The sequence below is a fragment of the Amphibalanus amphitrite genome, unplaced genomic scaffold (assembly GCF_019059575.1).
Source record: "Amphibalanus amphitrite isolate SeventyFive unplaced genomic scaffold, NRLGWU_Aamphi_draft 001113F_arrow, whole genome shotgun sequence".
NCBI classification, from domain to species: domain Eukaryota; kingdom Metazoa; phylum Arthropoda; class Thecostraca; order Balanomorpha; family Balanidae; genus Amphibalanus; species Amphibalanus amphitrite.
The window spans coordinates 139,376-165,977 of record NW_024882607.1 but is presented as its reverse complement, the minus strand read 5'-3'; the positions used below and the strand labels follow the sequence as shown (position 1 = coordinate 165,977).

Sequence of the window (26,602 nt, the reverse complement as noted above, 5' to 3'; positions counted from 1 at the left end):
GGGCCAGCGTGGAGCAATATACCTCTGCGCCCGCCCGCCCGCCGAGAGGACATGCAGCTTTTGTGAGTCCAGTCATAGATGACCACTTATCTGGTGTGGTGCATATGTATGTCGAGGGGTTCATGATAGTCATGATCATGCACTACATTACATGTATATGCAGAGGGAGCTAGAAAATGATCACGCGCACGCTATATCAACAATTAACAAAATAACTCGAACACTATTCCCACAATAGAATTCATGATTAGCCAAATGCCAACACACTGAATAAATTTCCACTGTTAGGACATATGTTTATCTGATTCCAGCCACTCACTTTTCACTACTCACTTTTTTGTGTTATTTTACACAATTCAACTTCTGATTTTTCTCAAATCAACTTTACTCAACTTATACAAGAAAAAATAATGCAACTTGTTCATGAGACTCCATTAGCGTTTCTCGATATCTTATTAATTCAACGTACTATGAGCATTGAGCAAGCCATCAACTTGCAGGAACTATGGAGGAGTGCGTTAGCGAAAGCACTCTTAAGTGTGAATGCCCGATGGTAATCTGGCAGCCGTAGGTATACATCAAACCAGTTCCTCTTTAACGCCAATGCAGACTGTATCATCGCCGTCGCTACTACCAGAGGCACCTCATTATTCCCCATTCAGTAGCGCGCCTCTGCGTCTCGGCAGCGTCTCCATCCCAGGAGATCAGCTCACTGCAGAGCGCGCGTCTCCGCAAAAACGCCATCTTCAGATGTCGGTGCTTTGCAAAAACGCCGCCCCAAAGTCCTGCAAAAACGGCTGTGCCACTTGCAGGCTGCGCGTATACGTCCATGGCTGATGTCGGAGAGGGTTCTCGGGTGTGTTCTGCAGCAGAGTGTGCAGAGAATGGGCGAAGAAGAGAGAGAGAGAAGAGAGCCAGGGTGGCAGGTTTTCTCCGGGCTAGATCGATAGGCTGCCTGCCTGCCACTGAGGGAGGAAGGAGGCCGGTGTGGATTGATACTATACTGAAATGCGAAATACGGCTGCATTCTTCAGCCATTCTCAGTGACGCGATCGCCTGTTAGCTCGCTATTCATCTGAGCAGGCTGGTCAGCCGGCGTTGAGCGGGTGAGTCGCTTGTGCCCTTTTCAGTAAAATTATTCGGTGCTCACTGCTAAACTACCAATGGCGTTGTATGTTTTAAGGCTGCTGCGGTCATAAGTAAGAATTCAAGTTATAATAAATTTTCGTTATCGATCGGGTTTCGTTATCTTTTTAGCAAAATTCCTTTCATCTTCAAGACCACTATAGCAATACAACATTCCCCAATATTGCAAAGCTCTTGATTATGTCACTGTCGATATCGAATGACACGGAAGCAGAGAGGTGGACTGCAGCAGTAACCGACTAAATATGAATCTACACCCTCCAATGGTGACGGAGCCGCTCCTGTCTCCACCAGGCGGCCAGTCACAGGGTGGCGCAACAGAAAAACCCACAGAGAAATCGCTACGGGGCACATCGGCGAACGAACCCCGGAGACTCAGCTAAAACCATCAGCATATTGATGGCACGAGCGTTATCTTTCCGCGGCTTTATAGCCGTTTTATGGCAGAAAATCTGACCAAAACCAAAACAAGACGCCAGACGGAATAAGTAGCCTAACAGCATACAACAGACGGATGTTCCAAAACAGCACGTTGCAAGACTCAGCAGTTCCAAGGAAGAATGAGGAACATGACACAAGGTTTACGTGCGGCTTTTGAAAGTTGTGTTTCAAGATGCGAACTGACTTGTTCGCCGAACACCAATGCAAGGAGTTCAAGCGTTGCGTTGCGGTGGTGATGAAATTATTAAATGCGTTCGATTACGACGTAAATGGGGCGTTGTACGTATCTAAAGGCGTAAGGAAAAATAAACGTCTTCTACAACAGCCTATGACAATTTCTATAAGTTCACAGAAGCTGCCGCACAGAATGAGCTAAATCACTTTTTCTAAATCGCTGTCCTATTGCTGTAAAACAAAGGAAGGCAAAAGCTCACTAGAAACAATGTGCATAGCCCGTCAAACCAGACGCTTCCTTTCCTTTCTGAAGGACAAATGGAAAGTCGTTTGCACGAGAGCGACCTCAGCCGAAATTAAGAGAACGTTCGCAGTTCGCATCATCGGTGCAGTCTGCTGACGAACAGAATGCCCAGAATTGGTGCTGATTAGACTGGTATTTTTGAGACGCTAATGGCCATATCGTTTTCTTCCGGCAGGTGATCGGTCTCTCGTCTGCCCCGATGACGTAACCGGGCACGGGGGCTGTAGCGAACACAGAGAGAGACGGTCTCAGTCTCGCCAGATGTCCGATCAGACACGGCCTCCGGCTCGCGCAGAGGCGGGCCGAGATCCGGTCCCGCCGGCTCGCAAAACCAGCCGCTCTAAGCCATCGGCTCCAAACCTGATTATCTACAACCGTGACACGAGCCGGTTCCAAAAACCTGCCCCTCTACTACAGCCACTATTGCCAGTCGGTACTTACAGGCTGACTCTTTGAGAATGCATTAAAGACGACCCGTCCTCTCCGGTTTATGGGCATTCGCCGCCAACGTAACCAGCAGCCTCGACAACATGCCGAGCGTTACGAAATTGACAAAAAGGGCAACAAGCAATTAGCATGCATGAAGCTATCCATGGCACTGGCGTTGAACATTGCACTGATCGCAGACATATGCAACCTGCATGGATCCGAGTGGTTTATTTATCATATCTAGCTCTCAGAGCAAACGATAAGCTAGAATCTATGATCTCGTTGCGTCCCACGTTGTTGCTCGATGATCCTGCATAGGTCTATGATCTTATAGGATCTGTTTCTGAAGACATACCAAAGAAAGTGAATCAAAGGTTCGAGAAGAAAGAAAACTACAAACTTTTTTTGGATAGGCATACTAAGTTTCGATGTCAGATGTGGGACGTAAAAAACTTATTGAACTACATGTGTGATTTTATAATATATATTTAATCGGACCGCCTCCTCGATATACCAGGTATTATTCGGTGTGCCTAGCCAAGGGTGTTTTAAATAATGCCCGAACGGAGTGAGGGCATTATTTTTTCTAAAATATTAACCGAACGAAGTGAGGTTAATATTTTCAAAAATAACACGAATGAAATGAGTGTTATTTTTGTATTTAATGCACGAGCCTGCGAGTGCATTAAATATAAACACTCTTGGCAAGGCACACCGAATAATGCCTGGTGTACCGAGGAGGCGGTCCGATTACATTTATTATAACGACTTTGCGCCGTTCGTTGCTCAGCTCGTCTATTTAAAAGGGCTACATTGAGGGATTGGGAAAAGAAACGGGGCTTGGTTTTGTTTTCGGGGAACATTTGTTAATAACGAAGTGTGTACTAATTAATCAAATTAATAGCGCCAATTAGGAAATGCAATAGTGGAATAAGTGGACTGTGCAATGTCTCGGTCAGTCTCTTATATTCATATGCAGGCCCTCTTGCAGCACTTGTAAAGAACTTAAGCACCCAGGGCCGCCTTCTGTGAGAACCTTATTCTGAAAACGCGTATTTACAAGCTCTGATCTATGCCATCATCTCTGTATCATGTGTGCCTGGGTATACCAATCAGACACTTGGCCTGCGCTGCTCCTATCACGATAAGTGGCTACAGCCCATTCTGGGTCTTCCTTGTGTTGGTTGGAACACCTTCTGCTTCTCTGTTCGCCAGCTCTTGGGAGAGCAAACTGCAGTTTTTTCTCGCTGTCTGTACCATTCGTATCCATTTTCTGCATTACGAGCACCACCTTTGAGTGATCGGACAAAGCAGTGGGCCTATCAGATTAAAAAAAAAAAAATTAAGAAGGCGTCTCAAAGCTCTCTCTGAATTTGATTTAGCTCTGTGTTGCCTTCGGTGCACTTAACATTCAATCTCAATGCATTTTTCAGCGAGCAGCTTGAAACCATTCTTGTGAAACCATTCGGGCTCCACCACGGAAAGAAAAAGTCTGATTAACAATATTATTCCCGGGATTAATTTCTGTTATACCGACGTTTTACTTAAAAAACTGAAATCACGCGCGCGTTTAGAGACAGTCCTCCGATGCTGCGAAAAATACTTGTGCTATCAAGATTTAACCATACTTTTTTAACATGCGTGAACGGCGCAAAGTCGTTATAATATGGTATAGGCATAATATATTTACGAACAAACCATCCAGCATCCACATCCCGACTCCAAATGGATTTGTCATCCAACCAATCGCCGGAGCTATCGATCAAACACGCAAACCAATCAGGAGCCGTGGGACGGTCACCAATCAAAGCTGTCGTGCAGACGCACCAATGACCCAACTGCATTAGCCTCGACAGCGAACACGCACGGGTCATATCATATGCGACATGAAAGCGTAAAAACGAGGCTTTTTACGAAAGTCGGGTAGTTTGTAGGAGCAAAACCTTTCAACGGCACCTTCATTGCGAACCGAAATGGGAAGCGATTTTTTACGGCAAGCGGTTATCATGCAGCTTGTGCAAATAAGCAAATAATATTATCTTATTTTTATTAATATAACACATATGCTATCCCTTCCATTTGTTGCTTTTAGAAAAAAATCGAAGGTGGCGTTAGATTTAGTCTCAAAGGAAAAACAATTTCAATTTATACCTCATGAAAACTCTATGCTGACTGAGGTTTTACTAAAGGCTAACAGGATGGAAAAAGAAATGCTGATAATTGAAGCACTTCCCGCACTAGGAGCCATATGCAGATTTGCTCCACTAACGCTGCAAAGCTGTTTGAACTGAAAAAAGTAAATAGTCAAGCTGCACATGGCGTTTATGTGCAGCTTGCTTATATACCTACCGGAAATAAGAGTGCACAATGTACATGGATGTGTAATGTTTAGTTGATGAGAACTCACCCGTTTCCGGTATCCCATTTCCACTGTCCCCGCTGATAACTACTGCCGGCCGCGGCCCGCCGACCGATGTGACGTCACGATGACGTCACACTGGGCTCCTCAGCCAATGAGGCAGGCGCAGCTGAGCGAACTTACCTGAAACAAGCACAAAAATGGCGTCAAAACAAAAATGAATTCGGTAAATTGATGAAGTGAGGATAAGTGTCATCATTGGTCTGCTACCATCACTGACAATGCATTTTTCGTTTCTACCCATTCACTCAGTTAAAGGATATGTCCATCATCGTTTCACCATACGCTAAGTGGCTTGCAATCTCTCTTTGACGATTGCAATACGTGAAAAGCAGGTTTTCACCTCCTCCTCCGCAGGACCACTCGCTCAATCAAGACGGGTCCGATTGCCACACATCTGCATAGTGGGCCTTGGGGAGAACCAGACGCCGGTACTTATAAGGTGCATTATGGGCGGAGGTCTACAGGGGTCAAAAGGTGCAACTTGGCTCAGTAGTGGCGGAACACCTTCAATTAAGGGGAGAGGCACTGCCGACTTTTGGTCCCATTCTTTCTATGCAACGCCCATAGGGCTAATGTTAAAACTCCCAAATCGAAGGGGGCACGGTGCCCTGGTGCCCTTCCCGTTCCGCCGCCTATGGCTTGGCTGGGGTGCGAAATTCGTACCGTACTCGGTGAGCTGGCAAAAAATAAAAATAAGCAGATTAAGCTATAAAGTTTTCCTTTTAAAATGTTCACGGTGTTAGTCAAAGGTAGTACACACTATTAAACGGCTATGAATCGACGTTTACCTTTACCGTGATTTTCATTTAAAATATTTAACTGATAATGCAACTTTAAATGGAAATGAATAGTACCTACACGATTTGGCTCATAGCTGAAAACATATGGCTTCGGTATTCACTTAGAGCCAGGGTTGTATACCAATCAAGTCGATTGAATTGATTGATTTGTTTCAACGCGTATTTTGAGTTGATTGGATTGAGTCGATTGACTTTTCGAGATGACTGGTTGACTGACTCGTTTGACTTTAGCGACTGGTTGACTGATTTGATTCCCGAAAATTAGAGTGACTCGTATGATTGAGTCGATTGAATGGAAAGTTGAAATAAGTTTTAGTTGACGAAAAATAATGACACCAATTGATGACATCAAAATCACAAAACTACACTGAAAACTGCTTGTCATCACAACTGCAATATGGGGTAGATGGCCAAATAAAGAACAGGGCCTAAACATGAACAGCCAACTTTGACTTTCAACTGCAATAACTGCTCCAATCCTGGTGATAGAACCTGGCGATGCACCTACCTACCTTTCTGCACTCAGCAGGAAACGTTTTTTTTTTTAATCCAGATGATAAAGTGCAAGGCCCTATAAACTAATAAAGTGTGAATTGTGATTAATTAATAATTCACATCTCCACATCTCCTCAGAAACAACCCACTGAACTCTATAAATATCTGAAACCCCTACAACACTGAACTCCCTACAACAATAACTGAAACAAAAGCGCCGTTTTCGTCTCGCTAATTACGTTTTCGTACCCTAAAAGCTAATTCGCTGCATTGTTTAATTTGCAGCAGAACGTTTGTTGATCCTTTTCTCCTGAGAGCCTAAGCATAACATATTTAATATACCTATTTCATTTTCCTTAAAATATTTTACCGAATATTATTAAGTGGTTTCATTTCAATTGAAATAATAATTAAAACGAAATTGGTGTTGTACAACCGATTTATTTTATGATGATCTACCATACTACATGATAATCAATGACGTCATCTTACCAAAAAATCAAAAGACATAGTATAAGGATTTATAAAAGCTTAGCATACTCATTGGCAAAACCAAAAATTATTTATATACACTTTGGGCAAAACGTTTTCTTTGTTTCGCAGTGGGGGAATGCTGTTAGGAGGAGAATGTAGTGACTAGTGAGGTGGTCCATTATCTTGCAATTTATCAACTTTATATTTCATAAATGTACCAGATTTATCACAGGCTATATTAATAAGGAAAGGAAGGAATGATAGACCTACCTCACAGGTACCTAGGTATCTACCTTCGTTGGTACTGTTGGTAGCCAATGACACATCTAGGCAGGTAAGTAGGTACCTACCTGCCTCTCCTGCTGTCTTCATAAAGCATACCTAATGAAGTTGTCAAATTTGTAGCACATTTTCAACACTTTCATATGGTGTCAGTGTGGCATGAAACCTAGCTAGGTTCATTATGTTCAGAATTCATTTCAGAAGAGCTCCGCATAACTCACCTAAGAGACAGACAGGGGCTTTACATGGGGTAGATAGCCTGGTGACTTAGCTAGAATATGGCCAAAATTAAATTGACAACTTTTAGGTGAAAGGTGGTGATTTGGATTAAGGGGCGAGTCAACTACTGGGTTATTTTGCACCCATTAAATGAAACTTCTGCTCCAATTCTACCCATTGAACCTCAATATCATGATCCACCTGTCCATCACTAGGTATCCTTCCTTATTACATAGAAACGTTGAATGGCATGGCAATTTATAATTTTAAATGACAATATTTTTATGTTTCTTCTGTAGGTAGGTAGGTAGGTAGGTACACCAGACTGCTATGGACACTTTTCCAAGTTGGTGGGGCAAAAAACCTAATGTATGTCTTGGTTTGAGTCGTTTGATTGAGTTGATTGATTCCTTTCATTGTCGCGTTTGAGTCGATTGAATCAATTCCCGAAAACTGCTCTGACTTGATTGATTTGATTGGTTTCCCAAATTTGTCGTGATTGAATTGATTGCTATTGATTGAGTCGTATACAACCCTGCTTAGAGCTGGTTTAAATCAAATCGCGGGTGAAGGCAAATGACTTCCGAAAAAAATGAATTTTTATACCGACTAGCTGTGTTCATAGCTACTATTTCATACATTTGTTTGTTAAACTCTTTCCGATCCATATCGGTCGTTTGGAAAGGGGAACCGTCATCGATTGGTAAAATATGAGGTTGGATTTTCCCAGCATCACAGCTCACGCCGGTTGCCCACGGACGGCCACCCTCCCCTCGCCTCGCCCCATCAGTTCTCACTTCTCACTTTCTGAAATGCCACAATGCTCTGCTACTACCAGCGTCCTCTATCATCTGTTACCACAGCCAAGCTTCCAGATTCCCCCACCGACAGCAGCGCCATAGTAGCCGGACGGTGCTGCCGCGCGGCGGGCACTCCACGAACTACCCCAGCGTGACGTCATACGCTCGGGCGGCGCGGCCGGGGTGAATGACCGGCCTCGGCGGCCGACGATAGTGTGTCTATGGAGCGCCGCGGCGGCGCGGCCGGCCGGCCGCCTGGGTAACGGCCGGCGTAGCGGGTCGCACCGCCGGGTGTGGGGCAGCGGGCCGCGCCGTTGCGGCGCGCGCGCGGCAAAAAAGCGGGCCGCGCGGCGCGGGTTGGAGGGAGGGAAGGAGTGAGGACGAGCCCCGCAGTGAGGGGAAGGGGAGCGACCGCGCGGTGATGATGACAGGGCTAGGAGGGGGAAGGGGAACATAACACCACGGGGGAACGGGGCGGAACTGCTCTCAGCTTCCGCTTCCTGGACCGGGGTTGTTTTGGAGGGTCTGTCAAAACTGAATGTGATGCATTGGAATGTGAGGGGTCAAAGTTCCCCAGGGATTAGGGATTAGGTATGAGAAAAAAGTCAGGATGCTCGCAAGGAAGGGTAAAAAAACTAAGAACAAAGGTTTGTCCTTTTCATTGTTAAACATCATGGTTAAAAATGGATCGTTAAAGAGCAAAGGTGAGATCCTTTCCCTAAAAACACTTGTAAGACATTAAGCACTGAGCAGAGAATATCCTAGCGGGTCGGTCACACCAATATATTTCAAACCAATGTGACACTCATGTGGACAAAAACTTTTTTTGCACATATCACGCACCAGGCGCCTCAGGTTCGCAGCGCTTTTGTTTCGCATTATGTAAAATGTCTGAACGTCTTGTCCTGTTTCATCCCTGGCTCCACTCGGGTCACGATTCTCACGGCTCATCCCAGCCCCGTCCCATCTCAGGTTACTGTCCCGCCCTCATCCCATCCTTGTCCCGACCCATAGCGGCACAGCATAGAGCGTCTTGTGCTGGGGCCGAGTTCAGGTTTTATCCAACGCGCTCTCAACGACCGACACCGGAAGGGTCCTGTCCGGCCTGCGCGATCCAGCATTGTTCCAAGTCGAGCAGTGCCGACCCCTCGCCACGCCCACATAAAGACAACCAGTCTGCATTCCGCAGTCTGCAGTCCACAGTCCACAGTGGCGTGGACCAGTGTGGACCGACCGTGGACCGGACGTGGACGCTGACGACCGACGGTCCAATGCGCGTGCGACGCGTGAGCACTCGGAATGCGCGACGGACCGCGCGGCGCGCGCATCACCGCCCGCGGTCATCTGTACCGAGGGGCGCGGCCACGCTCCGTGACACGATAAACACTCTCCGTCCGACACGGGCCGTATTGAAATGGGCGCAGGATCGTACACCGGCGCCACTGCGGACACCACTTAGCCCGTCAGCCACTGATGTCAATCGCCCCCCGTCACGCAAACGCTTGGCGTCGACCGAAGATCGATGTTGACAGGCTGTGTTCAAACGAGGATCGCCCGGAACGAATGGCGCTGTTCACCAAATAGGCCCGCGAGAAAATTCCGGTACGTCACAGGCTGATAAACAACGGCTGGTGAAAAAGACGGGCTCTGGGTCCAGAGCTGGATCACATATCAGCGCTCGTCGGCATCTGTTCGCCTCGTGCGACGCTTTCAGGATTTCCGAACACATGTGGGCTGTCATCACTGGTCCATCAACATGTTAACTCCGGGTAGCTTTTCGGCGTCATTTCTCTTCCTTCTGTTGCTGCCGGCGCCAAGTGTTGTCCGTATGTGCGTCCGTCCCGAATGTCATGCCTGCGTTCGTCCGTTCCGTATATCCCGCAAACTCCGGTCATCTGTCCATCCGTACATCCATTTGTCAGTTCGGCCGTCCGTACATCCGTCCGCCCGTCCGTCCGTCAGTCCGTCCGTCCATCCGTCTGTCAGTCAGTTCCGGTCCGATCCGTTCCGTCAATCCCCCCAAGTTCATCATCTCATTTCATTTCCAATGTCCGTCCGTCCATCCGTCCGTTCATTTCGTCGGCGCCACCAACAGCAGCGTGTCGGCCCGTTGTCCCTGATCCCCGAGTCGCCAGGATGGCCGGTAACCACGGCCGGCGGCCGCCGTCACGGCTGGCCGCCGCCGCCGCCGCCGCGCGGTCGCGCCGTGATCATGACCCATATTCGGCGCAGCGCGGCGGCGCGGCGGCGCGGCGCGGCGCGCGGTCACGCTTCCAGGCGCGCCGCGGGCGTCTCAGCAGCGTCAGGTGGTGCAGGTACCGGCGGAATATGTGCCACCACTCATGGAGCGGCCACAGGCGTAAGGGAAGCGACCGTATGGAACGGTAAAAAAGACGCCAGCCGGGCGTAATTGAGACCATTGTAAAAAATTACCAGCGTTTTTGTTCTAGTGCGCAAAGTTGTTCGATAATTGATCATTGTTCGGAAAACAAAATAATAAAGAAATGTGAGGAAGAACATAACAGGATTGTGTGGCGTGCACGTGCAGTTCAGTCTTCGAGCATACATTGCCGGTTCAAATTAATGAAAATAAACCCCAGAACTTAGCGGCTGGCTGACGCAAAGCGCGGATTTAAACAGCCAGGGGCAATGACCGCGTTAGGTGGCCAAGAAACGACGCCATTGCGGGGGGAACACCCAGCACCGCCAGTAAATCGTGCACACGTCTCCTAGTTTCCGGGCCAGGTAGCGAGGCAGCCCGTGTCAATAAAGGTTCGAGCCGCTCTGGCCCAGCGGAACCGATCCTGCCGTGCCTGGCCACTGGCCAGCCAGTCAACCATTAGAAACGAGCCCCCGTGTCCCAGTAACTACTTATTCAGAGACATTAGCAATGCAAATGTGACTGGAAAATCCGCAATGTGCGGTGCATGTATGTGCAGGAATGGTCAACCAATGCCTGCATCCCGGTCAAGAGGACAGCAGGTATCTGCGTGTCTGGTGACCTGACCTCGATATAACCTCCGGGTCAGGTCAAGCGAGGAGAGACGATCACGTTCTGTGCTTAACTTGGGTGCGTATTTTAGATAATCCAATTTAAAGGTTAAGCTAGGATTAAGCGTAAAACAAAGTAGCCACTAGCCACTAGCCAGCTAATCTCACGCGATTCCATAATCAAACAAAACCCGCAGCTCTGGCCGAATCTGTCCTCATGCAGTAATCCCCATGCAGCACAGGTTTCGTCGCCGAGCAGCATTCCGCAGCTCCTCTACGGAGGCCCGACACAAACACGGAAGTGTGTCATCCATACGACCCCGGGTGGTGGAGGCATGGTAGCGGTGGCTATACACCATACCGGCCAGACAGGGGATCAGAGGCACACGGATGGTCAGGGATCAGATACACTCGGCTGGACAGACCAGGAACTCAGTGACCGGTGACGGTGCCTGCTGGACAGTGACCAGCGGCGACCTGCTGGACAGCGAACCAGATGCACACTGCTAAGCAAGACCGTAGCCTTAGCAGCTTATAACGATATTCTGCTGGACAGCGACGCGACCTATGGCGTCCTGCTTGGTAGGATCAGCAGCCCAGCAACCATCAGCGGTGCCCTGTTCACCAGCGAATCAGCAGCCAGATGCAATAGCGCCCTGCTGGACACTAACCAGCAGCTCAGTGACCTCCAGGTCAGGTCAGCCACCATTCCAGCAGTAGTCCCTGTTGACCAGTGATGTTCTACTGGACAGTGAACAGCGAACAGCAGCCAGCGGTACGTTGCTAGGCAAGACCAGCAACTCAGCAACCGCACGCTGTTGAACAGACCAGCGACTTAGCGACCAGCGCTTTATTGAACAGCAACTACGCCAAACCCAGGCCCGGGCCCGAAACTGCGCCGGGTCATTGTCCTCTGTTACCACAGGAAGCGTTCAGACCCAGCATAATCGTACGACGAGTTTCCTGGTATAATTTACCCAGTTGCATTGCAGAGTGACAAGGATTGGCGCCTTCAGCCGTTGTAATTTGACAACTTGTACGGATGACAAACTGGAGTGAACAACATAATCTGGGTTACCACCTGGACGAGCAAGCACAATACAACAAAAATAAAGGTTACTAGAGTCCAACTCCTTAGGCAGCACGGAATAATATATCAAACATCGAGACAAGGAAAGGAAATCGAGGCGCAAGGGCTGTGGCACCAAAAAATGCCATACAGCCGATGTCATGCCACGCTAGACACCATAAAACCAGTCGCGGCGACTATCCACAGAACACATGTTGTTTTGCTCTATCTTACATGAATGCTGTCGGAAACGAACAAGTGCATGACCGATCCTAGAGATACGTAGTACACGAGCTAAGGCTTAACGAGCAGCCTTATGAGGTAACTTGAGGTCAAGTGTGATAATAGCAACGAAAACCTCATATCACTGCAAGTTTTGCGACGAAATTTTGTTGCGTATCCGCATCTGTAGTGTGCCCACTCGTGCCAGCAATTTAAGGGTACCGAAAAATTGAGATAACAATTGCTACAAACAGCATAAGCGGTGCCAACAATAGCACGACTCCAGGCCACTATACCGATCCACACCGCTGGCTCTAAGCACTCAAATAAACTTACTAACTATTAGGCGGAGTACAGCCCCATTGGCCGGAAGACCGCGACACATTATGTTACCAGCGCGTGTTACCAGGCAGCGGTGTTACCAGCGCAGTTTTGACAGGCACCAGTACTACCAGCTCAGTGTTATCAAGCAACGGTGTTACCAGCTCAGTGTTACCAGACAGCTGTGTTACCAGCGCAGTGCTACCAGCTAAGTGTTACCAGGCAGCAATGTTACCAGCTCGTGTTACTAGGCACCGGGACACAGCCAGGCAGGCGTAGGAGGCACACACGGTCGACCCGGTACCGCTAGCCGTGTCCCGGTACCGTACCGCCGAGTTCCCAGCCCATCTGCGGCCGCGTGTGACCTCAGGTCAGTCCACGTGACCGCCAATATCGCGTCAGTGACCCGGGGTCAGCCAATGGGACCCTCTGGTCGGCTGAGCGGGCCACGGCTCCCCACTGCGCTCGCCCGCCGCCCGCGCTCCGCTGAGTCGGGAGGCTCGACGGTGCAGCGACGGTAATTGTTCACTAACGGTGCCCACATCCTTCCAAACACTTTCGGGACGCTCCACTGGATACTGGAGTGGCCTGGACAGAGGCCGGCTGTAATGAACACCGTCTGTTGTTGCTGCTGCACTGCCGCCTCTGCTGTTACTGCTCTTCATGACGCTGAGGTCTCCCATCGCGCAGTGACGCACCGGTCCATCAGCCTCGGGTCATACATACAAAGGCAGCAGCAGGCACCAAAGAAGCAGCGGCAGTGCCGGCCGTAGCGGGCCTGTGTTGCTGTTGCAGCGGTGCGCCGGCGCCCGAAGGCTGGCCGCCGGCGGGCGTGGTGACAGAGCCATGCTGGACCGCCTCTCTGGCCATTATAGTGACGACGCGCGGCCCGGCCGCTCACGCACGCCTAACGGTGCCTCCGGACGCCGCTGTGCCTCGAACGGTACTGGATGGAGGAGGGCGGCCAAGGCGAGGGACGAGGCGGCTGAGAAAGGGTGGAGGCGAGACGGCCAACTCTGAACTTCTACCGAACGCCAGGAGTGAGATTTATTCAGAGAGCGGCGCACCACGATACGAGCCATGTGAACTCACGGCTGGTTGGGTTGGCTGGCAGCGGTGTTTGGGACCAGTTGAAGGTGTTGATGGGTTTAATGAAGGGCTGCGTTCCAGCTCCCACCCGTCCCATACATTGTTGCAGTGACGCACGGAGCCCGCCTCTGCTGGCCGTTCATCTCTGTCCACAGACGGACTGAGAGTGCCGGGCCATGCCAAGGAAAGCGGACCCTCCTGGACCCCGCCCCTTCCCTCGGTGGGCACCCCAACGGCGGGCATTCTACGCCAACCACGTGGGGAAGAGTCTAAAATGCGTCAGCCAAACAGCATGCCACCGGCGTGACACATTTAAATTTCATTTTTCTGCAATGCCGCTCAAATGTGTGTTCCCGTCTTACATGAACGTGCCAGCCAGTCTCATGTCTCTTGATTGTTGCTGCCAAAAGTAAAGCTGAGGATCATGAGAGCAGCGTGCCGGCAATAACGCCAGAGGCCTCCCTCACCGCCACCCTTGCTCCGGCCGAGTGCTCGCGTCTCGTGGACCACCGGACACCAGCGTGGTTCAGAGAGGACGCAGAGGACGACCGAACATGACCGGAAGTGGGCACCTAACGACCGGTGCGGTGGGGCGGCCGTCTCTCCCGGCGACGAGCGCGCGTCGCGAGCGGCAGCTGTCCGCTGTCGACGCGCCTGTCGGTTCATCATCGCAGTCGACGTTCCGGACAGAGGGACCGCCGCGGGGGCGGGGGCGGCGGTGACTGACGGCCAGAGCCGCCGGGGTGAAGGGCAGGGGTCACCGACCGCTCCCCCGTCCCGAAACACATGGCAACGCCTCCCCATGACAGCGCAGGACGCTGCCCAGTCGAGGGCGGCTGATGGACAGTGTAGCCGACACATGGGCAGGACTATAGGGGCGACCGGACCGGCCGCGGCCACAACAAAGGCAAACCGGGGCGCGAGCGACCGGGCCCGGCAGCCATTCCCGAGATTTATTCGTCACTTTGTTCGGGCCTCACCTCCGGCCCACGAGGCGCCCCACGAGGCACCATGGAGCCCCGAAGGTGCCAATTACGCCGCCAATAGTGTTCGTAGCCTGTATATCATTACCCATCGGCGAGCGCGCGTAATTATATCACATTACACGTCACCCAGCCAGTCAGTGTGTCATTGCATAATGGCGTCACGGCGCGACTGAGGCCGTCGAGCCGGGCGGCCAACCGTGCAGCTAGTCCGTCAGTGGAGGCAGCGAGCGGCCGCCCTGCCGACGAACCGTGCTACTCGGCATAACAGGCCGACCGGCTGTGAGGAGTCGAGTACGCAGCCATCCGCACTACACATGGAGTGCTGCCGTTAACCTAGCTGATCACGAAGTGTGACGGTGTTCCGAAGCAGAGCTTCAAGGCTCAGAAGTTGTTTTAATTTGATGATGGTAACCACCTCAAGCCAGTGAGCAGCAGCATCGGCTATTTATGCTACTGAACAATCTTATTATACCTGCAGAAGTAGGTAGTTGCAGCTCGATCCCGTAGGCTAACTGTTCACCAGAGTCAGTTCAATCTGCCACGACTCTCAGCCTCCTTCCTGATCAAGTTCCGGGCCCATGCTGCAGACTATCGGAGCCAAGCTCTCTGAGCTATTTGGATGACAGATTGCTATCTAATTCGTGAAGAAGATGAGCGACGAGCAGCTAGATATTGGTCTGTTGCGATTCGCGACACCAACCCAATATGACCACATTCAAAGCACAGCTGTGAATGCACTGGATGGCGATCTGGCACCCGTCTGCCGCGCCTACCTCCGCCTCCATCGGCCGGCTCAATGCTGGCAGTCGCTCCTAGAAGAGCAGGTATGGAGAGGAGCCCATAGAGCAGAGACACGGGGCATGAGTCAGAGACCACAGACAAAGGACCAGCGATCATCGATCAGGGACTAGGGGCAAAGACCGAGGACCGATCATGAGCCTACGGACTATGAGCCTACGGACTACGGACCATGGACCAAGGCCCAGGGTGTACACTGTACACTTACAGACCAAGGATGAGGAAACGCGGACCAGACCAAGGATAAGGAAACGCAGACCAGGGGCCATGGACTACAGACCAGGAGCTGCCGGTCAGGGAACAGGGGATCACCGACCAGTAACCAGGAACATCGTCGCGCCGGCCGCCGCACGTGCGGCGCACCACGCAGCGTCGCGGCTCTGCGGCACGGCGGCTCTGCGGCACGGCGGCTCTACGGCACGGCGACACGGCGGCACCAGCTGGCCGGCCTAACGGTGCTCCTCTCTGGGTCACAAAGTCAGAGGCGCGCCCGGCAGAGCGGCAGGGTAGAGCAGGGGAGGAGCCAGGAAGGCGGCGGCGGCGGCCAGTCCCGGTGCCCACAAAAACGGCCGGAAACGCCACACTGGACTGATGGACGGCTGGCTGGAAGGGTCTGACCTGACCCGACCCGGCCGGTACGGAACTGGTGAGCCGGGACGGCACATGACGGTACCTGAGGGTACCAAGACGTACCCGGACTCAGTTCCCAGTCACGTGAGTTGAAGCGAGCAGAAGGAGGAATCGCAGCTTCTCACGGCTGGCTGACGTCATATTCCCGAACGACCCCTTGGAACAATTATCAATTTTAAATATTCAATAGATCCACCCGTAGGCGATTCCGTGACCATTGTTTGGATAATGCTGAACAAATGACTGCGAGCCAATGCTTTCCAGTTGAACCAAGTCGCATCCGTGCCTCGCGGCTGGTGATAAAGATAGATAGCAGAAGGCGCACTGAGAACGGTCTACGGACTGCACTTAGCTTACGGGCAGCATATCCAAGAATATGGCATATCAATGGTGTTGCTAGATATTTTTACATTAGGTCTACAATTTTGGTATGCAGTCTGAGCTACTCTAGCATGGGGCTGCCAGCCTAACGTCGATTAAAATAGTCTGAAAACGTCTCAAGTCACGTTTCTTTCATGTACGACCCCGAGCAGTTCATATATTCCTCCACTTCGACTCCTAATCGAGCACAACCACCGGCTGACCACGTGCAGTTATTCACTATGCTCGCAAGCTGCATCCGGAGCTGCACCCAATCCCAAGGGGCCAGTGACGCTGCCATGGGCTGAGGGCTCGAGATTGAGCAATGAGCACAAATTCGTGAAGAATCAAAAGCCGACGATTGGCTAAGACCGACCGTAATGGAAATACGAAGTCCTTCCCGCAGAGTGCGATCTCTTCCAGTACCTTCCGCACGTTCACTGCCTCACTGGTCCCAGGAACACCATCCACCCATGTTTGTTCAACACCGCTGGGACCACAGGCCAGCTTGTTTGCCCATTGTTCGCCGCGCGTTTGTCGATGGCGGCGTCTCGGCTGGAGCGCGGTGGACCAGTCCACCACCGTAGCTGGGTAGCGAGTAGCGAGTAGGGAGTAGCGGAGTAGCTGAGTAGCTGAGTAGCGGAGTAGCGGAGTAGCTGAGTAGCGGAGTAGCGGAGTAGCGGAGTAGCTGAGTAGCGGAGTAGCTCAGTAGCAAGTAGCTGAGTAGCTAAGTAGCGGAGTAGCAGAGTAGTTGAGCAGCGGAGCAGCCAGTAGCTGAGCAGCTGAGTAACGAGTCACTGAGTAGCCAAGTAGCTGAGTTGCTGAGTAGCGGAGTAGAGGAGAAGCGAGTAGCGGAGAAGCAGAATAGCTGAGTAGCGGAGTAGCAAGTAGCCGAGTAGCGGAGTAGCGGCGTAGCTGAGTAGCGAGTAGGGAGTAGCAGAGTAGCAAGTAGCTGAGTAGCGAGTAGCGGAGTAGCAAGTAGCTGAGTAGCCGAGTAGCGGAGTAGCGGCGTAGCTGAGTAGCGAGTAGGGAGTAGCAGAGTAGTGAGTAGCGAGTCACTGAGTAGCCAAGTAGCCGAGTAGCGGAGTAGCGGAGTAGCGGAGTAGCGGAGTAGCGGAGTAGCCGAGTAGCCGAGTAGCGGAGTAGCGGAGTAGTGGGCGTATGTGACCGGTGGGTGGACGAGGCGGCTGAGGCGGCAGCGACCACTCGGCAGCAGCCCCGGGGCCGGTGACCCGTTACGGCGGCGAGCCGGACGGCGCGGACGGAGACACCGCCGCCCCCGCCCACACCAGCAACACAGCCGGACAGACTGCTGCTGCCCGGTGTAGTCAAACGGATAGTCTGTAGACCAGACGGGCTACAGACCGGACAGTCTGTAGGCCGGACAGACTGCTAACCGGACAGACTGCTGCTAACTAGTTGGCACCATGAACCGGACAGTCAGGTGGTCGAATAGTCTGCATATCAGACAGTCAGGTCGGACAGGCTGCTGCTACGTGTTGTGGTCAATCGGACAGTCTGAAAGTCGGACAGTCAGTACAGTAGACCGGGCAGTCTGAATGTTGGACAGTCTGCTAGCCGGACAGTCTGCAGACCGGGCATTATGCTGCGCTGACAGGACAGTCTGCTGCTACGTGCTGTCGCCAACAGGTTCGACTTTGTTGACGACAGCCATGTCGGACAATCTGCATGTCGGACAATCTGCATGTCGGACAATCTGCATGCCGGACAGTCTGCTGGCTGGACAGTGGACAGTCAAGCCGGACAGTTACTGCAGTCTGCAGGTCAGGCAGTATATAGGCCGGAAAGTCTGCTAACCGGAGTCTCTGCTCGCTAGACAGTCTGCTGGTCAGGCAGTCTGTTACATGTTGGATAGTCTGCTGACCGGAGAGTCTGCTGGTCGGATCGTCTGCCGGCCAGGCAGTCTGTAAACCGCACTGAAAACTTTTTTACCATTTCCTAAAGGGTAAACCCGCCATAGCATGGTAGTTTGACACACAGACGTTTTTTACCACCTTCCAGATGGTAAATTTTACTCTTTCATGAAGAGTAAACTCGCCAGGGAGGGGTAACATGACACACAGACGTTTTTTACCATCTTCTGAATGGTAAACTCTTTTGATTTACTCTTGTCTAGAGTGTAACATTTTTTGGGTTACACTCTTTGAAAGGGTAAATCTTAAACGGAACCCTTTTCTAGGGAGTAACGTATCATCTACTCTGTGCTTTACCCTCCTACAGAGAGTATATTCTTCTGGCCTACCCTTTGTCACATGGTAATGTTTACTCTTTCCTTTAGTGTAAACCCCCCAGAGGATGGTAACAGACTCGACGCTTGCTTCAGAAGCTTCACGAAGCTTCTGTTAACCGGAGCTCACACCAACTAAAAAAACATGCTTCAAGAGCAACAATGTATATTTGGCTTCCGTACAAACAATACGAGGGGCACACCAGCCATGAACATTGTGAGACTCTTCACTTATGCATACGAATTTATACGAAGCGTTCAGCAATGCACAAGCGGTAAATAAACACCACGATACAACTTGAATGCACTTTGAATGTGAATACAAGACATTCAGCGCCCTCATATTGGGTAAGGCACAGCGCACAATATTTGAAGAGAGCGACGGCGTCCCTGGGTGGTCGCCCGTCTGCGTGAGATAATGAGACTGGATCACTACAGTGCAAGGCTCTTTCAAAGTCACCAACAAAATGCATAAACTTGTAGCATCACAACAAAATTAATGTACGTACTCACAACCTAGGCCACGTGGCCGTGCACGGGGTCCTGTTAACCAGGTCAAATTAGCACCACTCAACGGCATGCAATGCTCTAGCACATCGGTACTTACAATAAAATGTCCACAGAGGCTCTATAGGCGATGAACAACACGCAAGCACAATCACCAACGGCCACGCCGCGCGGCACCGACACTGCTCACATCCTCTCTCGGAGACCAACGGCCGAAAACTGACAGATGCGCGCGGCCTTCAAACCGCAAACGGCCGATCTCGTTTCTGATTGGCTGAGTGATTCCATTTCAAATATCATCTTCACGAGGGTAAACAAGATCCACGCATGAAACGACTATCTGTACACGAGTCACGATACCCAGAAGGAAAGAGTTTTCGTGATGTTCTGGATCGCGAGAGTAATATTGATATTTACATGGTAATAATACTCTTCGCTGGCGAATAAGTTCATATTAACCACGTACCGTTACTATGCACATAATGGTAGCAAAGAGTTACCCTTTCAATATACTCTTATCTTGCTGGTTTGATGAAAATGAACCCTCCAGGAGGTAGTAAAAAAGTTTTGAGTGCGGGAAGTCCGGTGGCCAGACAATGAACGGTGGACAGTCTGCTGGTGAGACAGTCTGCATACCGGCTGCTGCTGCTGGTCGAGCAGTCTGCTGACCGGACAATCGAGTCAAAGTCTGCTACTAACTGTCGCCATGAGCCGGTCCGTCAGTATATGAGACACGGAGGCATATGAGGCATGAGACCGGGCAGGACATGATAGACAAAACAAGTCTATCAACTGACAGTCTGCCGCTACCCAGAGGCGGATCCAGCTCAGAGTTTTTTTTTGGGGGGGGGGGCAAACCATAACAATTTATCGATTCTTTCCATGCCTCGTCCATAGGCGTAATGTTAAAATTATGCCGTTTGGGAGGGGCAAATGCCCATTTCCCCCCCCCCCCCCCTGGATCCGCCACCGCCGCTACCTGGCGTCATGACTTAGACTCATGAGCCGTGACTGTTATTCCCGTATGGTAGTTGTGTCAGGTTATTGAAAATTGACAAACGAAGTGGAAATAAAGAGTTGAAATTTGTCGCTACCTCATGCACTGGTCACATTGTGTGATGACCCGCGGTCACTGTCCCTCCCACATGAATTGCATGTAGGATATCTACCTCCGTATCGCCCATGTATCAGGCGGAAAACGAGTAAGGCGATGAAATGATACGCAATATGACCTGAGGTTAGATAGGAACATCTGCACGATAATCGTGACGGATACATGATAACGTGTTTAGAGGCACCGGTGTTCATATCCAGCCGCCTTGCATAGATGGCACACGTTATAATTAACCATCAACGTTGCAAGGTATAATCGATGACCGTCTTAATTTATTTAGATGGCTTCTCCATTCAATTTCAGGGACCCGTCGCAAGGTCGCGCATCATATTCGCTATACCATGTTCAGTATACATTTTGAATGGCATTCCAGATCGACAATGCATCGCGAGGTACTAAAGTGTGTCAAATGTCGACGACCCAGGGCGATCACAGAAAATAGCGATACTTCTCAAATGATATGTTACGTATTCAAATGACAATTATCATAATGACTATACAAGAAAATAAAGATACAATGTTCCTTGCGTTGAGCGATCTTTAGCTTCATTTCATAAATCAAAAATCACGAAAGATATGTATGAACTGCGTTCGCCTGCAGCAACAGATGCATACCTCAAAAATATTCTCGCTAGACTTCAATGAGTTACGCACTCCGTATCAAAAAGTGGCTGCTGGCTGTCCCATTCACGTATACCCCAGTCGCAGAGCAAGGAAGATACGGTGGGTAGCCAGCACAATCACTGATATTATCTAAGTCACGTGACCGTGTGCCGACCACACCGGCTGGGTCACGTGAGCTGGCCGGGTGGCGGCGCATCAAACGGTGTCCGGCCTGAGTTGACAGCGGGTGGGCGGGGGTGGGAGGGGGTGCGCACGTGCGTGCACGCACGCCATGCACTGACTGGCGGGTGCATTGACCGCGGGCTGGACGGATGCATTGGATGTCACCTACGGTAGGGTACACAGGCCAGCCGTCCAGCGATCGAAGCTGAGCTTCAATGGCCGGGAATTGGGAAGACGGGAACAGTTAACCCGCGCCCCGTAGGGGGGGGGGGCCGAAACGGCCCCCCCTGTCCTTTTCGGTCGATATCTCCTAAACGGCTGGAGATATCGCCACCAAACTTTCAGGACCCCTCCGGGCATCAATTTTACACATTGTGACCAAAAATTTTTTCCAGAGGCTATGATAGGTTGGCCACAAATGACGTCAGAGTGACGTCATGTTCTGTCATTTTCGACCGAAAAAAGACCTTCGCGAGAAGACCTGTCAGGACTACAGCTTTGAAGATACAGAAAAATGATCAAGACATAAAAGGTGTAGAATTGACAGGGCTACAAACCTGCTATCTCGAATTTTTGAAATTTTTGATTTTTGACCCCAAAAAATCAAAAAAACATTTTTTTGGATATATTCGCCAAAAATTCCAAAAAGTTTTTTGAATTTCGAAAAAACCGGAATATATGTGATAGTGCCTACCATCTTCTATCTACATACCAAATTTCAGATCGATACCTCGTTTTTTGGCCAAGTTATAGCGAGAAAACTGTTCAAAAATGATGACGTCAAATTTTCAAACTCAATTTTTGGCAATTCTAGAACTCGTAGAGCAAAACGAAGACCACCATTAGACTCCCCGTGACGAGCTGCATCGAATCGATACCCATTTTATGAAAAAATATTAACTTTGAAATTTGACCTAATTTGACCTGACCTTGACCTGACCTTCACAAAAACGTGACCTAGGGTGGCCCCAAAGGCTGCCTAACCCATATAATCGCATTTGTCATGTAAAATGGACCATAAAACATGTATCACACGACACATTCATATTGTGACCCCCGGTGACCTGACCTCGCTGTGACCTGACCTGGTATCAGTGACCTCAGATAGCAAGGTATGTGTTTGACGAACAATGTACCATCGATGGTTTTCAATAAATTACCAATTTACTCGCTTTCACAGCACATTTCTTGAATTGCCTGTGAACGGTGAAAATCTGACCTTTGACCTGACCTGTGACGTCATCGCTTTGACCTAGGTCAATGAAATTTGGTCACAAGGTAGTTCCCGGGTGGGGCTATCGAACGCCGTTTGAATTTTGAAAATCGGCCGGTAACTTTCCGAGATCTTAGGGGGGGGGGCCGAAACGGCCCCCCCCCCCCCTACGGGTGGTAGGGTCCGCCGGTAGCCCTACGGGGCGCGGGTTAACTGAGGCACCGATGTAAAACAATATCATTAACATGCTAACTTGAGTAACCTCATGTAAGTGCCGGGGGATGCTGTTATACTGACCTGGCATCTTAACTAAAAAATATGTAGACGGAAACCTACTCACCCAACGAGTAGTTTCGGTCTATAGACGGATCCGACGAGGATCGGTCATGCCCGCAAAAATTCAACTTCCAACAAAGCGGTCGTGGAAACGCATGGACAAGTGATACAATTGCCGGTTCCCCTCACCCCCCCCCCCCAAGAAAATACCCGTGGATCCCGCATCCATCATCCATGGCGATATGGAGATGCAAGAACAGCAACTCAGTATTGCAGGCTTTCCACTCTGAATTTGTTCATAGATAAGATCAGCCATAAACCTCTGTATGAGGTCTATGCATCAGCCAGTCAATCCAATCAATATCAGTTAGCATCTATTAAACGTAAATTATCGAATTAGCAGCAAACATTGGTGCCTTTTTATGAAAAAGCCTGGTAGGCAGAGCCCTACCAATAATTTGGACATTTTAACCTTAAACCTATGGCATTAAATGATAAGAATGGCTTAGACGCGAGTGCCACTTTCCGAAATTTATTGGTAGGGCTCTAATAGCTAATGTTATGGTACCAAAGTCATTTTTACCATGCATCGCCACAGGGCTAACGTTAAAATTCTAAGAATATTGGTGGGATTCCGGCCTTATCAAGTCTATAAAAAACGACATCCATGGCCTGAGATAATCTAAAATAACCCGCCAGAGCCTTACAAATAATGTTCAGAAGGTGACGCCCGTGCCACAAGCAGGCAATGCTTTATGTCACTCACGGTAAAGAAATGATCGTTACACAGTAGCATCTTGCTACGAACGTTTAATGCTCACAAAATTTCAAATGAGTGCATCGTATAGATTTCTCAAAACTTAAATTAATTGAAGATGCGACCTGCACGGCGCACGGCGGGCACCGACGTCAACATTGATGAAAAAGAGCCTGTTCAACAAGCCACAACTTCGCAAATACGGATTATCCGGCTGCTGGAACATGTGGGCAGGATCCCTTGTGAGCAAAAACAATAATTACACCCTCATTCCAGCCTCAGAATCCCGCGCTACTCCAGTTCCCGCGCATATCATAACAAGGCGGGAACAGCTGATCCCGGGTTCAATGACCTTGTCAACCGGCAAGGGTTCACTGACCTCTGATGGTGCTGGGCATCACTCCGCAGTTGCTCCCCCGTGCTTTGATCGCAGTCTCCGGCTGTTTCGCAAATTTTTCTGTCAAGCACACATCACGCACAGCTCGCGCCACTACCAGCCGGGCACTGGGACACGCGTCTCCGCCGAACCCCTGCCGCACTACACATAACTGTACTCGCTTCTCACATGGGTCGGAGCTGGCGCAGCCGGTCAGCATCGATCGCCGAAACCTGTATGACACTGCCACCTAGCGAGTAGAGCCTGAACTAGCCTACCGAAGCCAGGGGCCGTTGAACCATTGCTTGGGACTACTACCACCAGATGTCAGGTAAGTAGCCAATGGCAAGAAAATGCATGTTGAGCCCATACAGTTTTTAGAAAATATATCACATTGTACCTACTCACTTGACACTTAAAATAAATGCAAATTTTTTGATTTTGTCTTGAAAAATTGTCTTCACCTTTGTATGTAACCACCAATCTTGCTTCTCACCCTTCTACGATCCACCGGCGATTCAGGGAACGGCCGGGGGGGGGGGGGGGGCATTTGGGGTAAATAATGCCACCCCCGCGGCTACCGGCTACTGAAATCGACGAAAATGTATGGTTTTTCGAGAACAAAAGGAAAATAAAACAGCTTTGAAAAGGAAAAGTTTGTTTTAAAATGCATGGAAGTGCGTATGAATTCCAAATCCAATGTCCGAGCTGTTTTTCGAAACTGGAAAAACTTTTTTTGGGGGGGTAGGTGTGCCCCCTGCGGCCCGCACTCCGCAGAGATAAGACTGCCTTTCTGGATCCGCCATTACTACGGTCCCAGACCCACACTTCGATACCTACCTATCTAATTATGAAATATCATAAGCGTAAGGTGGACCGAGAAGTGAAAGACACCGTCTTTATTTAAAGGGACCCTCCTCCCACCTTCAAAAAACTTAATGAATTGGCATGAAAGTGATGTCGCTCGGTTCAGAAAGAGCAAAAACGAATATCTACCAAATTTCATCGAAAAATATTCACCGGTTTTCAAGATATTAGACTTTTACTTTTGTTTACTTTTTGGGATCTCCGCTGTTCCTAGCGACTATATTTAAAAGTGCGGCATTTGTTGCGCGCAACGCAGCATATACCACCGCGTGCTACAAAACGTTTTAGTCAAACATTTAACCCGCGCCCTGCTGGGGGGGGGGGGTGTTTGAACACCCCCCCTTGTGGTTTTTCGCGAATATCTCAAAAACGGCGGCGCTCCGCGCCGCCGTTTTTGGTACACCTTATCATACATCAATTCTACACATGTTGTGAAAATTTCAGACCAAGGTCATTCAAGGTCAGGTCACCAGGTCACTTGAAGTGACCTCACCTCATAAAAAATTTCAATGTCTGTCATAGCTACACCGAGTGACCGATCGCTTTGAAACTTTCAGCGATTGCTAAGAGCAATAGCATGTACAAAATGTATATCTCAGAATTTTGATATCGATGACCTAAGGTCAGGTCAATTTTGCGACCTCCCCATTATAAGTCAATGGGAGAAAATTGAAATGCGCCTCTTTTGGATGAAAGACATTATAAACACTCCCAAACACCGAATTACAAGTGGTTTAGACACACTGAACATGAAAATGGTGTCCGTGACCCTTGTGTATGCCTTGAGGTCATCTTAGGTCACGAATGGTATCTAACAGTTTTTCGCAAATAACTTTTGATAGCGGCATGCTAGAGCGATGAAAACGCCTTAGATGTGTTCAGCTCGACGATACGGATCGACTGATATGCAACATGACCCTTTCCGGTCAGGTCATGACCTTGACCTGAGGTCAAATTTTCAAGTTGACCTTTCAAGGTCAAGTTATAGTTCATTCGATGCGTCTTGACGAGAGGAACACGATGCCGGTAAAAGTAAGTTCGTACAAGGCTTGGGTCAAAAGTTATTGCAGAAAAACTGTTTTCGAAAAAATCGGCTATTTTTGCAGTTTTTGCCCCCTGCAGGCAAAACCGTTGACGTTAGGTCAAATCTGAGAGAATTAATCAGAAAGGGCGTTAATAGGGCTATCTAATGCGCTTTTCCGCGGCGTTGTAGCTCTATTGGTTCCCGAGTTATGCGTTGGCTTCTTGGAAATTTTCGACATTCGACCTAGAAATCGGCGAAATTTTGCCTTCAATGACCTCTGGTGACCTGACCTTTGACCTGACCAAAAAATTGACCAAAGTGATTTCGTCATTATTTTTGACGCTCTTTCGAACGCCGCCTTCCGCGTATCGCTACGTGGCCCAGGAGCCGAGTTACAAGGGGGGGGGTGTTCAAACACCCCCCCCCCCCCAGCAGGGCGTGGAAATCCAGGACCCCCAGCCGGGCGCGGGTTAAAAATCGTTAGATATCTGCGCTGACGTCACACATTCAGAGGGGTATTCCTATGCATTAGCCCCTCTGAATCAAAATGCTGCAATTTTGAAATTCAATATTTCCGATTTAAGGCATTTCTCGATATTGTGAGTGCCGAAACCGGTAATTGTGAGCCAGGGACCCCATTTTGGCTATCTCAACTCAAATCTAATGTTAAGGTGGGAGGGTCCCTTTAAGTTATGTCGGTTAGGCATAATCGGCCTCTCTGATCTCTATGATATCTAGGCACTAGGCAGGACATTCAAACGTTCCCCTTTAATTACACCGAACACCATGATCCGGGCTGGATGGTGACCGTCCGGACAAATTCATCTGACAGGGAATTTCCTCAGGGGCATGCTGTGGGGTGACCGTTTAACCCGCGCGGGGCTGCAGGGTCCCAGCCGAACGCGCGGGGCTGGGGGGGGGGGCAAATTTTACCCCCTCCCCCCTGTTATCTTCCGAACTAATGGTCCGATTTGGAAAATTC

General features: G+C 49.9%; 1 protein-coding gene across 2 annotated transcripts in view; it reads right to left on the bottom strand.

The window, feature by feature from the left end:
• Positions 1 to 24,229, bottom strand: part of LOC122370246 (probable nuclear hormone receptor HR3) — a 74,011-nt gene extending 49,782 nt beyond the window's left edge. The window contains exon 1 of one of the 2 annotated variants that reach the window (XM_043345679.1): positions 23,733 to 24,229. In XM_043345679.1, the coding sequence (XP_043201614.1) occupies positions 23,733 to 23,949 (217 nt within the window). In that variant the 5' untranslated portion in view covers positions 23,950 to 24,229. The remainder of the gene's footprint in view (positions 1 to 23,732) is intronic. The other variant, XM_043345682.1, reaches the window with a different exon arrangement.
• Positions 24,230 to 26,602: the final 2,373 nt, after the last annotated feature.